At 54.6% G+C, this 13,982-nt stretch overlaps 1 protein-coding gene across 1 annotated transcript; it reads left to right on the top strand.

Moving 5' to 3' along the window:
• The first annotated feature begins 286 nt into the window (after window positions 1-286).
• On the top strand, window positions 287-4,140 carry AQP5 (aquaporin 5). The gene is made up of 4 exons (XM_059491361.1): window positions 287-702; window positions 1,954-2,115; window positions 2,357-2,440; window positions 3,436-4,140. The coding sequence occupies exons 1-4, from the start codon at window positions 340-342 to the stop codon at window positions 3,619-3,621; spliced, it is 795 nt and encodes a 264-aa protein (XP_059347344.1). The 5' UTR covers window positions 287-339; the 3' UTR covers window positions 3,622-4,140.
• The last annotated feature ends 9,842 nt before the right edge of the window (window positions 4,141-13,982 follow it).

The raw sequence follows: 13,982 nt of genomic DNA, 5'->3' as shown, positions 1-13,982 counted from the left end.
AGCCTCGTTATGCAACCTCGTTATTCAACGACCACAGAGACACCCTATAGGGGCTCTTTGTTTGCAGAGGGAAAGGAGAGAAATACCACCAATATCTGAGTCACAGGTTCACCAAGAGGCTCCAAAGACATTTTCAGGTGGAAACTTTTGCAGGTTCACATGGTAATTTGGGAGGACTGGCTAATCCCCTGGCTCCACCCACCACCCTGTAACACAGCTCCTGCTGCTCTTGCATATATAGATAGGTATGGCCCTACACCCGGCTGCACACACCAGAGCCTGGACACAGAGCAATCCTAAACTTTCTTCCTCCCTGGCTGCCCTCCACCTGCTCCCACCATGAAGAAGGAAATACTAACCCTGGCCTTTGCTCGAGCCGTCTTTGTGGAGTTCATCTGCACGCTCATCTTCGTCTTCATCGGGCTGGGCTCGGCGCTGAAGTGGCCGTCGGCACTGCCCAGCATCCTGCAGATCGCGCTGGCCTTCGGGCTGGCCATCGGCACCTTGGTGCAGGCCTTCGGCCACATCAGCGGCGCCCACATCAACCCGGCCGTGACCATCGCCTTCTTCGTGGGCAACCAGATCTCCCTGCTGCGCACGTTGCTCTACGTGGTGGCCCAGCTGGTTGGGGCCATCGCCGGCGCTGGGATCCTCTACGGCGTCACCCCCGCCAACACCCGTGGCAACCTGGCCATCAACGCGGTGAGTCCTGCCCGGGATCTCCCCTCTTCCCTCACCTTCCCCTTGGCATCAGCACAGAGAGGAGAATCCTGGGGATGGATCCTGAGCGCTCTGTCCTGCACGCACGGCGGGCTGGCAATGGGACGGGAGCGGAGCCGAGCTCTGACATGACGGCTTTATTGTGCGAGTGATGAGTGGGATGTTTTTCCCTCCTGTAATGAGGGCTTCCTCTGTCCCGAGGGCCCCGTGAGTCACTCGCACCATTGAGATATTCCTGAGTGCCGCCTCTCAACCTGGAGATTAGCGCGGGACAGGAGCCGTGCCAGCAGCAGGGGGAAGGGAGGGAGCAGAGCCCAGTCAGACCAGTATGGGCAGGGGGAGCAGGAGCCCACTGGAGCCAGAGCCCTGGGGGAGCTGGGAACGGAGATGGGTGGGGAGAGTGGTGGGCAAGAGCTGGAGAAGGAGCGAGGGCAGGACGGTGTCGAGGGGCCCCGAGCAGTGGGGGCTGCTCCCAGGGGAGGAGGGGGGACAGCAGAACCCTCTGAGATAAGCAGGAATGAAGCACGGCCTGAAACCCTCAGGGCAGTGCTGGAGAACATCTGTAGTGAGAGTGGTGGGGCTGCTGCTCCAACCACGGACAGGCCTGGGGGCAGCACAGACATTCGCTGGGATGAGGAGCTCCAATGCCTCTCATTCCACAGGTTCCACATCCCAAACGAGCCAGATTTAGATAAAAAATGAGCTCTGATGGGTTGGGTCACTTTGTCCTTTCCGTGTCCAGTGGGGTCGAGTTCCCCTGAGAGTCCCCAGGGTTTTGTGCAGAGTCACTGGGACAGAATAGCCCATCCCAGGCCACGACCTTCATCCCAGCCTTCATCCTCCATCCCATCCCCGCTGGTCCTCATCCTCCTGGGCAGGTGCTCCAGGAATTGCAGGGTACAACAGGCTGCAAGGATCAAAGAAATGCAGGAAAAAAGGGATTTGGTGGGAAAGCACTCAGTGCTGTGGAGACAGGGAAGTGGAGAGAGATGTGGAGAGCCCAGGGAAGGGACAGGCTCGGGGGAGAGACAGATCTTGGAGAATTGCAAAGAAAGAAAGATCATTTCTTTCCTTTCAGAGAAGGAGCAGGGAGCTCAAGCAGGGGCTGGGCAGGGGTCCTGGGGGTTTCTCCTCCAACTTCACCCTCCCAAACCTCCCAGCAAAGCACCCGGGAGCCCTCCCGGTGGTGCTAAGCCCTGTGAGGGTTAATTATTGTTGCTCTCATGGTTCCAGCTCAACAACAACATAACCCCAGGCCAGGCCCTGGTGGTGGAGATCATCCTCACCTTCCAGCTGGCCGCCTGCATCTTCGCATCCACGGACAACCGGCGCAGCGGCGTCGGCTCCCCCGCGCTGTCCATCGGCCTCTCCGTCACCGTGGGCCACCTGGTGGGGGTGAGTCAGGGGGTCCTGCGAGCACAGAGCTCCCCAAAATGTCCTCGAGGAGCACAGAGCTCCCCAAAACGCTTGAGCAGTTGATCCTGAGAGATTTGCTCCGGAGGAGCAAACACAGGAGATCTTGGCGTCTTTCTTGGGCTCTCTGGAGCAGAGACACCATTGGGGGCCAACTCTGTCCCTGCTCCCAAAGGGTGGCTCTGATCTGCTCCTTAACCCAGGGCTCTTTCCACACCTCCAGATTTACTTCACCGGCTGCTCCATGAACCCTGCGCGCTCCTTCGGGCCTGCCGTCGTCACCAGGAGGTTCAGCCCCGCGCACTGGGTGGGTGTTGGTGGCACTGGGGACAGGTGGGGGCCATGTGGGGACAGGGCAGGGACTGCCATGGGAATGGTTTCAGAGCCCACCCCAGGCAGGAAGGCTAAAAAGGGGCTGGAGAAGGAGGGAGGTTTTGCCCCCTGATGCATCGGGAACAATGATTCCCCGGGCACAGAGCCAGCCAGAAATGAACCCATCCCAGGGTAGGCTGGGTGGGGACAACCTAAAAACTCATCCAGTCCCACCCCATGCCATGGGCAGGGACACCTTCCACCGGCCCAGGGTGCTCCAAGCCCCATCCAGCCCAGCCTTGGACACTTCCAGGCACGGAAATCAGCCATGGTGCCCTCTGAGCACCAGTGGTGCATCATCAGAGGGGAAGGAAGCCCACAGAGGAGCCCAGCTTGGCCTTTCCTCTCACCCAGCACTTCCTGCAAGCTCAGCTCCACACTTACAGAGCAGATTTGGCCCTCAGTGAGCACCGGCTGGAGGGGGTGCAGCCCAGGAAGTCTCTGGAACGGGTATTTTCCTCTCTCCATGTGGCAGGAGATGTGGAGCAGAGATAGATGGATGGATGGATGGATGGATGGATGGATGGATGGATGGATGGATGGATGGATGGACGGATGGACGATGGGACGGATGGTTGGATGATGGATGGATGGATGGATGGATGGATGGATGGATGGATGGATGGATGGAATCATGGATGGAATCATGGATGGATGGGTGGAATCATGGATGGATGGATGGATGGACGATGGATGGATGGATGGATGGACGATGGATGGATGGATGGATGGATGGATGGATGGATGGATGGATGGACGATGGATGGATGGATGGATGGATGGATGGATGGATGGATGGATGATGGATAGATGATGGATGGATGGATGGAATCATGGATGGAATCGTGGATGGATGGATGGAGGTGCCATGAGCAGAGCTGGAGCAGCAGCCCCAGGAGCTGCTCTCACCACGTCCCTGTTGCTTTCCAGGTGTTCTGGGTTGGGCCCATCCTTGGGGCTTGCTTGGCCTCCCTGCTCTACTTCTACATCCTGGTCCCCTACTGCATGAACATGTCTGACAGGGTGGCCATCATCAAGGGCACCTACGAGTCCGAGGAGGAGTGGGAGGAGCAGCGGGAGGAGAGGAAGAAGTCCATGGAGCTGACCCCGCCATAGGAGCAGCTGGCAAAGCGAGGCTGAGGGAGGGGAGGAAGGCCCACGCGTGGGCTCGTGTGTGCCCCAAGCCAGGCCACCACCACACCCAGCTGCAGCTGCTGACTCTTCATCCAAACCTTCGCATCCCGGCCCCCGCGGGTGCCGGAAGGGTGCCGGGGGCTCTCTGTGTGTGTAAAGAACCCCTGCATGAGCTCTAGAACCTCTCCAGCTTCCCCTCAGCCAGGCCCTGGCACCCTCGGCTCCAGTCCTGCACCCTGGCACACCCCACACCGGGGCACCTGCAGGACCTCACCTGGCCCAGGGATGGGAACACCTGGGGGAAGGGGAACAACTGCTTAGGGCAGGGGGGCGCAGCTACCCCCAGCCCAGGGGCTGCTCGTAGATGCTCTTTCACCTTTCCTGGTGCTGGGAGTCCTTTTTATTCCCAAAAGAACGAGACTTTTTTGGATTCTGTGTTGAGATCTTTGTATTATAGTTTATTATTTATTGCAAATAAAGGAAAGTTTAAAAAAAATAAAATTCCTGGGTGCAAATCAGCTCAAGTCTCAAAGTTTAGGGGGAAGAACGGATTGAGCTGGACACAAACTCATCCCAGAGGGTCACAGAAATAGCAAGGACTCAGACCCTGGATCCTGTGGGAGCTGCTGGGTTGGGAGGGGAAAACCTGAATCCTGGGAAGGATGAGTGGGTGCCTGTGCTGGAGTGGGGAAGAGCAGGAGGTGCAGGGCAGCTGGGAATCCATCCAGAGCTGGAAGGAGCAGGAACGATCCTTGCAGTTCAGGGCCCCTGGGAGTCCATCCTGGGGCTGGACAGAGCAATCCTTGCAGTGCAGGGCAGCTGGGATCCATCCAGAGCTGGAAGGAGCAGGGGCAATCCTCACCTTTTCCATCCTCAGTGCTTCCAGCCCTTCCCACACGGCCGGTTTGACTCCAGCTGTACCAGTTCTCCCAGACAGTTCCGTGGGTGCCCTCAAAAAGTGACCCACAACTCCCCAGCCCCTCACATGTGCCAAACCCACACCTTCACCTGCCCTTCTGCTCTGGCCCTGCTCTTCCAGTTCTACCACAACCCTCTGCCAGAGCAGCTCCTGGCACAGGGACACTGGCACAGGGAGACACCAGCACAGGCACACTGGCACAGGGACACCAGCATGGGACACTGGAACAGGCACAGGGACATGGGGAGAGGGACAGGGACACCAGCACAGGGACACCAGCACAGGCACAGGGACATCAGGACAGGGACACCAGCACAGGGACACTAGCATGGGACACTGCAACAGGCACAGGGACATGGGGAGAGGGACACCGGGACAGGGACGCTGACAACAGGGACATCAGCACAGGGACAGGGACATCGGCACAGGGACACCAGGACCAGGACACCAGGACAGGGACACCGGCACAGGGACACCCACCCCAGCCCCTCCTCCTGCTGCCCAGGGAGGTTCCCCCCACAGAGCCACAGGGAGGGGGAGGCTCTGCCCAGGGAGCTCCCCCATCCCAGGTTCAGCTCCATCCCAGGTTCAGCTCCATCCCAAACCAGAGGCTCTGCCCTGGGCACTCCCCCATCCCAGTTCAGCTCCATCCCACCTGGAGGGTCCTGCAGCCTTGGCCAGGGCAGCCCCACCTGGATTTTGGCACCCCTGGACCTACAGTCCCTGCTGAGCCTGGGGACAGCACTGTCATCCCCCCTGCTGTCCCCAGAAAGGTTTGGGGACAAGCAGGAGGAGGAAGGGAGGTAGAAGAACCATTTGGGTCAGGAAATTAAACCCTGCAACCCCCCCAAGTGTCCTCAGGATGGGCTGAGGACTCCCCCACACACCTCAGCTTCCCCTTTTGAGGGATATTCTGCCACCTTCCCATGGGGGATGAGAAGAACACCGGCCCTGGGGAGATTAAAGCAGATCCCAGAGACCCCTCTCAGGGGCTGGGGCAGGGCAGCCCCCCCAAAACCTGCACCCCCCCAGTGTGCTTCCCCTGCACCCCAGGACCCCGGGGATGGACCCAGTGGGTGCACTCAGCCCCCCCAAACTGAGAATCTTGGCCATCCCCTGGTTCTGGAGCTCTGAACCCCATCCAGAGCAGGGATGGGGGAGCTCCAGTGGGAGCTGGGGACCACCACAGCCCCCCCCCCCAAGGTGTGCCCAGCCCCCCCCCCAGTCCCTCCAGGTGATCAGCAGCAGGGGAAGGAGCCCGGGCTGGGCGTGAGCCCTCCCGAGATGAATCAGAGGCTCCTGCACCTCCGGCTCTGTGTCAGCACTAAACCCAAACAGGGCCCAGCCCTGAGCCCAGCTCGGGCACTGCTGGGGGGATTTGGGGTCAGGGGCGCCCCAGAGCTGGGCAGGTGCATCTGAACCCAGCAGGACCCCCTCAGAACAGAGCCCAGAGCTCCTTCCCCCCCAGCTCCCCTGGGCCCTGAGGGTTTGATCCAGGCAGGGAGGTGAATTCAATCCAGACTCAATTTTGGCATCCAGCAAACCCCGCGACCTCACCTGGCCAGGGCAGGGCCCAGGGCAGGGCTGGGAAAGGACTGAGGGCCTCCCACCCATCCTCACCTGTCCAGGAATGGCAACAGCAGCACTTGGAAACCAATGGAGAATTTATTATTGCTGCTTCTCTAACATTCCAGCTTCTTCAGACTCATTTTTAATTAGATTGGAAGGCTGGTAGGCAGCAGTGCCCCACTCACTCCCTGAGCAGAAATTGGCTTTTCATGGAAAAATTCACCTTTATTTCAGCAGAAACAGCAAGGCCAGACACAAACCTGTGTGTTCACACTGACTAACCTGCAGTGCTGTGCTGGTTTTCCTGCTTCCCCCTAAAACAGGAGTTTCCATTCCATTCCATTCCATTCCATTCCATTCCATTCCATTCCATTCCATTCCATTCCACTCCACACCTCTCCACCATCGTTTGGGGTATTAAAAGGTGAATTACACTTTATTACCAGTTTTTCTTAACCTAATTTAAACGTTTCTCACCAGGTGAAACCACTCCAAAGGCATCTCATTACCATTCCTGGGTGGTTCTGCTCTAATTAAGGGTTATTCCCTGAACGTGCCCACGAGCAGCTGCTCTGCTCTAAGAAGATTTCACAGATAATTCCTCACTCCTGAGTACCTTTTCCATCCTCAGGTAATCACTGCTCAGCTTTAAAAATTGGGGGTTTTTTTGGTTTTTTTTTTTTTCCTGGAGGGAGGACAAGCCCAGGATTTTCACAGGTTGCAGCAGTCTGGAAACTTCACATTTTTAATACATCAAAGGGATTTCAGGTCTATTTAAGTCTAATTTAGAGAGATCTCCACCAGATAATTTAAATTCCCTGAACCTCAATTTTCTGGACAGGGGAAGGAACCAGGGCCATGAGAAGAAGCAAAATTCAGTGGAAATGGCCCAGTTAAGGATTTTTCTGTGGGATGCAGGAGCTTCTTTGGTTTTGCTCCTTGCAGAGGGTGAGGCCCAGAAGGGACAGAGCTCCACATCTGGGGCACATCCCTTCCACCTGCTCCCAGCTCCAATTATTGTGCATCCCTGAACGTTTCCCTTGAATCCTCAGGTCCTGGTTTCACCTGGAAGCTCAGCCCAGCTTTCTGGGAAGATGAGGAGAAAACACCCCAGGAAATCCCAGAGAGGGAGAAAAGCATCACAGAGGGGCTTGAATCCCAGCTGGGAAATCTCAGCAGCCCAGGGAGCACCTCCTGCTGCAGGAGGAATTCCAGGGCTGCTCTGGAGAGCCCCGAGCAAACAGAGAGCAGCTCAGGAGCACCATGAAGGAGCTGAGCCAGAGCAGAGAGCTGAGAACACAGAACAGAACCCAGAATAGAGAACAGAACCCAGAACAGAGAACAGAACCCAGAAGTCAGAATAAAGAACACAGAACAAAAAACCCAGAATACAGAACAGAACCCAGAACTCAGAATAAAGAATACAGAACAAAAAACCCAGAATACATAATAAAGAACACAGAACAAAAAAACCAGAACTCAGAACAGAACTCAGAATAAAGAACCCACAACAACAAACCCAGAACAGAGCTCGAGGCTCCACACCAGGAAACTTTATTCCTGCAAATACTGGCATTTCCAGAGCATTTCCAGAGCATTCCCAGGGCTGAAATGCCCCTGGAGAGGAGCGAGCTGTGCCCCAGGAGCAGAGCCCAGCCTGGGTGGCGGCATTAGTCATGGCACACACTGTGCCAGCACCCACCTCCTCCAGAGCCTTCCTCCTCCTACTCAGCCTCTACCCAGCCTGTTGTGCCATAGCATCCCTCGTTAGGAGCCAGGAAACAGCTCCCAGGCCACCGAGGGACAGCAGCCACCCTTCCTGTTGTCACTCCGGCCAGGAACGCGGCCTCCGCCTGAGCGGCACCTCCTGCAATTTGTGTTTGGCTCCCTGGCTCAGTTCATGGGGATTTGGGGGTCAGGCTGGGCACCCCCCGGTGCTGCCAGTGCCACCAGTGCCCTGCCTGGTCCCCACAGTGCACTGAGACCCCAGTGTGCTCAAAGTTCATGGAAATGTGAGAGTTGCCCAAAACACACCCAGGACATTGAGGAGGCGAAGGGCTGGAGATGTCCAGAGAGCAGGGAGGGCAAGAGGAATCCAAAGGTGCTTCTGTTCCCACTAAATACCTCCCACAGTCCCCCAAAAATAACCTCTTTAATAACTCCCAACTTTAATAAGTCCCAACTTTAACAAGTCCCAACTCCTACAGCCCAAAAAACGCCTCTTTAATACATCCCAATAAGTTTAATGAGTCCCAACTTAGCTTTTAATAAGTCCCAACTCAACTCTAATAAGTTCCAACTCCTTCAGCCCCTTCAGCCTTCAAGCCAGAGCAGTTGGGAGTTTTTAGCAGGTGTCCCAAGATGGGGACCAGGAGGGGACAGGTGTCCCCCCGCCCTGGGTGCTCTGGGAGACCCAAGGGTGCCGAGGGCATCTCCTGCTGCCCTCTGCTGGGATTGCCATGGGGACAGGAGAGGAGGCCAGGAAAACCCTCCCAAAACAGCCCCAGCTGGGGGAAAACCCCTCTGCGGTTTCCACCCACCCTTCCCAGAGCTGAGCCTCAGCACCCCATGGAAATGGAGGTTCCTCCGTTCGTTGGCGCTGCCAGCTCTTCCCGCTGCCAAGTTTCCTCTTGCTCAAGGTTTTGCCTCGGCTTTCCAGGATCTGTTTGTTCTTAATCACCCTCCAAACAAAGTCCAGGCGGCTCCTCTGAGGGCTGCTGGTGATGGCATCAATAAAAATCAAGGGTAATAAGAAGGGAAGATAAAGGCGCCCTGCAGGCCTCAGCTTGGCCTAACAAAGGGGCTTTGTTGGGAAAGGTCAGCTCTGGAGCTGAGAGGGTTTCCCAGGCTGGAGAAAGCAAGAACCCAGCAGGCAGGGAGGGGATTGAACTCAGCTTTGTTAAACTGCAGCCCTGGGGTCAGGTGTTGGAGCTGCCCCAGCTGCTGCAGCCAGGCTTTGGGCTGGGTTCCTCCACAACAGGAGCTCTCCAAGCTCGGTGCTTCCATCCAGTCCCAGGATGGGCAGGAAAAGGAGGACAAGACCTCGAGGGTCCTCTCCATGCACAGAACCACTCGGGAGAACTGGGACCTGATCCATGGCAAAACAACCCCTGAAAAATCACCAGGAACCCACAAAATAAACCAAATAAATCCCCTGGCACGAGGCCTCCAGGATCCAGGCCCGGCTCTGCCACTTGACATTAATCCTGCTTGGCAAAGGCCACAGGAGCTCCTGTGCCCAAAGCAAGGTGCAGCTGCAGGTTGGGATAAAGCCCTCTTGTGCAGCCAGGATTAAAAATGGGGATGAAAACAAACTTAAATGTCCAGCACAATCGGCCTTTTCTAAAGAGTCAGAAAGAAAAAAATAAATCGATTCCTCTTCCCCAGCAAATCTTTCAGCTTTTACCAGTGGGGATTTTTCCCTCCTGCCCAGGAGCTGGTTTCTCTGGGGACAGGGCAGTTGGTTCCCTGCCATGCAACCAAAGAAAATGAGCCCTTTCTCCATTCTTTTTATTTTAATTCCTTATTTTTTAAGCTACTTATCCCAACTGCCAATTGTTTCCTCACCAGGAGCCCCCCGTTTGGAGATCAGAGTCCACAGGAATTCTGAAATTCTGTTATCACCCTCATGGGGAAGGGATATAAAACTGAGCTTGTTTTCTTATCTCTTGGAACAGAAACCCCTGGTGTGTTTCGCAAAGGAGCCCTGTAGGAACAGTTAATCAGTGGATAAAAGCGTGTTGGGTGTGCAAACACAACCTTATCCCTCTGCTGACATCAGGGCTTGCATCTCCATGGCTTTGCCCTGGATTTTTGCCACATTGTGTTTGGATTTTGAGCTGAGCTGCAGAGCTGGGCTCTCTCTCTCTCTGCAGCAGCAGAGCTGTGCTGGGCTTTGCTCATCCCTCCTGCACCATCCAACCCCCAGGTGCTCCTTTCTTTCCATGGAAACAGGGGTGAAACTGAGGGCTCCCCTCCGTGCAGCAGCCACCCTGAGCCCCGGGTGCAGCAGAACAAGGTCTCAGTGTGGTTAACTGTCAGAACTCAGCGCATCCCTCTGCGTGTCCAGAGTTGGGGGGCTCAGAGACCCTGGCACACAGCCCAGAGCACCTGGGGATTTGATTATGACCCCTGGAGCAAGTTACCAGCTTTGAATGAGGACTGAAAGTCGCAGAAGTTTGAATAGCATAATAATAAAATTATCACAGGGTGAAAATGGAGATTTTAGGATTTTTTGGTATGGAGGTTATGGGGACAAGATGGAGGAATTTGGGTGTATCCAGCCTTTCTTCTTCTTGTTCTTGGTCTCCATTTTCTACTGTGATGGTGGCACTTTGGGATTGGTTTAGAGTAGAAGTGCACTGTCTAACGTAGGTGATAGGTATTGGGAATTAAGTGTAAATATTGTACACGTAGCTTTTAGTATAAAAAACTAACACCACCCCAAGGGCTGGAAACAATCACCAGCTTTGTGTGAGGAGTTACAAGCAACAAGAGTTTGAGTAGAATGATAGTGAATTAATCACAGGGTGAAAATGTAGAATTTTGGGGGTTCAGGAGGCAAGATGGAGGAATGTGGGCATGTCCTGTCCTTCTTCTCCTTCTCCTTCTTGTTCTCCATTTTCTGCAGTGATGGTGGCACTTTGGGATTGGTTTAGAGTAGAAGCTCACTGTCTAACATAGGTGATAGGTATTGGGCATTAAGTGTAAATATGTTTTACATAGTTTGCAGTATAAAAGGACAACACCTCCTCAGGGTGCAGAGCAGACTTCGGCTGGGCAGAAAGAAAATTTTATAGATAAGAATTAATAAACAACCTCAAGACCAAAAAGTGAAGAGTCCAGACTCGTTATTCAGCCGCGTGGGCCGAAACAGAGACATCCTATGTCGCAGAAATCTTTTCATGAAAAAATCATTTTCTTAGGATTTTTCCTCCTGAGAATCTGAGAGGCCTCAGGAACAAAATGTAAACATTGATTATCTGCTGCTGTGGAATGCAACAGGTGGATCTGTGATTGGCCCATGTTGGATGTTTATAATTAATGGCCAATCACAGCCCAGCTGGGTCAGACAGAGAGTCAGAGACAGAGCCTCTGTTATCATTCTTTTCTATTCTTAGCTAGCATTCTGATGAGAACCTTTTCTTCTATTCTTTTAGTATAGTTTTAATGTAATATATATCATAAAATAATAAATCAAGCCTTCTGAAGCATGGCATCAGATCCTCGTCTCTTCCCAAACCCAAAAACCCCTGTGAACACGGTCACAATCCTACACATCTCAGGGCAGCAATTAACAACCAGCAACCCAAGAGTTAACCAGAGCCCCCCCAGGGCAGGGAACACCCCCCACCCCGGGCAGGACCCGAGACCACCCCTGGATGAGCCATCCTGGGATAGGCAGGAACGAGATCCAGCAGCAACTCCAGCACTCCTTCAGCTGTGGCCGATGCTGTTTAGGACCAGTTCTGGTCTCAAACCCAGCCCAAAGGGGCCAAACCAGGCTCTGCCAGGGATGTCTCAGGTGGAGGCTGCTCCTGCCCCAGCTGGGGGTCACAAGTCCTCCTGCCCCACGTCTGAGGATGGTCAGGATAAATCCTGCAGCTAGATCTGAACCCTGGGCTCAGGCTGGGGCCAGAAGAAAGACCCCGAGGGGCTGGAGTGAGTCGAGAGCCGGGAATGGGGATGGGGAAAGGCTGGAGCACCAGGTAAGGGTCTGGAGAGCTCCTGAGGGACCTTGGCAGGGCTGAGCCTGGAGAAAATGAGGCTCAGGGGGGACCTTGTGGCTCTGCACAACTCCTGACAGGAGGGGACAGGAGGGGAAGCAGCTCAGGCTCTGCTCCCAGGAAACAGGAACAAGAATAAAGTGCCTGGGGAAGTTTAGGTTGGGAAATTTCCTCACTGTAAGTTTGTCCAGCCCTGGCACTGGGGCAGTGCTGGAGTCATCACCCCTGGAAGTGTCCAAAACCCGCCGGAATGTGGCCCTTGGGGGCCTGGTTAATGCTGCTGATGCTCTCAGAGGTTTTCTCCCAGCCTGGATGATTTCTGCACCTTGGGAGCAGGAGGGCTCAGACAATCCAAGGCAGCCAAAGAGCCGAACTTCCCATCTCCATGTAAAGGAGCCGAGGCTGAAGGGTCCTCATGGTGCAGCTGCAGCTCCGGGGCTCATTCCCATCCCCGGGGAGAGCAGGAGCTGCAGCCAAGCCTCGGCGGCTGAGCAAACACGGGCGGCTGCTGTCCAAGCAGGCAAGTGAATCTGGAGGCACAATTTGTCATCTAATTGCAGCCACACCCCCCGGGATTAATTGCTGCATTTGAATTCAAAGCAGGGCAGATTTACGGCCCCATCAGGTTTCATCAGCCGTTACTGGTGATTGATGCCCAGCTAAAAGCACTGCAAACAGCCAAAAAAGGGCCCTAATAAGTTTTTTTTTTTCAAAGTTAGGAGTTTTTGGGTTGTTTGATCATCCCCAAACCTGCAAGAGAAGGGAATTAAAGCCTTGGCCACATTTGCTCCAGATTGCATTGAAGATTTTTGGCCCAAATACGCAGTTTTTTTCAGAGTTAGGAGTATTTGGGTCGTTTAATCATCCCCAAGCCTGCAAGAGAGGGGAATTAAAACCTTGGCCACTTTTGCTGCAGACTCCACTGAAGGTTTTTGGCTCGTGCACGAGGGGAAGTTGCCTCGGGAGGGTGTCTAAGATTTCCACAGAATAATGGGCAGGAAGAAGAGTCAGGGAAACAAAACCCTGATGCTTTTCCACATTCAAAGCCAGAGGGACATTTAGCAGAAACAAACTTTTAACCAGGATAAACCATTAACTACCGTCTGCCTCTGTCTCAGATAAAGAGGGGGAATTAACCCCACCCTGCCCCAAGATCAGCCATTGTGAGGCTGCAGGTGTGTAACCACAGAGGTGCAGGGTCAAAACCATCCCACAGCCACCCAAATCCATCCCATAACCTCCCAAAAACATCCACAGCCTCCCCAAACCATCCCTCAGCCACCCAAAACCATCCCACAGCTTCCCAAACCATCCACAGCCACCCAAAACCACCCCACAGACACCCAAAACCATCCCATAACCTCCCAAAAACCTCCATTTCCCAAACCATCCACAGTCACCCAAACAATCCCACAATCATCCAAATCATCCCACAGCCACCCAAAACCATCCACAACCTCCCCAACTCATCCCACGGCCACATAAAAACATCCCTCAGCCATCCAAAATCACTCCACATCCTCCCAAAGCCTCCTTCAGCCATCCAAAACCATAACAGAGCCTCCTGAACCATGCCACAGCCCCCAAAACCTGTGCTCAGAGCTGGTGATGCCCGGAGCTGCCCCAGTTCAGCTCCTGTGGGGTGCCAGTATGAACCAGCAAGCACTGGTGCTGGGCCCTGAGGGCCTGAGGCTGCTCAGAGCACCCCCAAGGGTTCCCCAAAAACATCTGATAGTACCCAAAAAAGTCTTTCCTCCATAATGGAAACCACCTTTCACTGCAGGGAATGGTGCTGGGAGCACCCAGGAGGCTCAGGGAGCAGGAGGGGCCACCCAGGAGGACCAGAGAACATCCAGGGAGAAACAGGGGTCACTGAGGAGCTCCAGAGTGTAAGAGCATCAGGGGGTTGCATGGTCAGGATGGATGGAGACAAGAGATCTCTGAAGCCAGGTTGTGGAATTTGGGGTTTATTGCAAAGGGCCTGGGTGCAGGGCCCTGCTGGGAGCTGCCAGGCACAGCTCAGAGCAGGACTGAGAGAAGAGAGGATGAGAGGGTAAGAGAGTAAAAGCATAAGAGTGTAAAAGGGGTAAGAGAGTAAAAGGCAAGAGCTAAGAGGCAAGAGCTAGGAG

The sequence above is a fragment of the Ammospiza nelsoni genome, chromosome 32 (genome assembly GCF_027579445.1).
Source record: "Ammospiza nelsoni isolate bAmmNel1 chromosome 32, bAmmNel1.pri, whole genome shotgun sequence".
Lineage (NCBI taxonomy): Eukaryota > Metazoa > Chordata > Aves > Passeriformes > Passerellidae > Ammospiza > Ammospiza nelsoni.
Note: the sequence above shows the minus strand (reverse complement) of the source record. Positions and strands in the feature narration are given on the sequence as shown.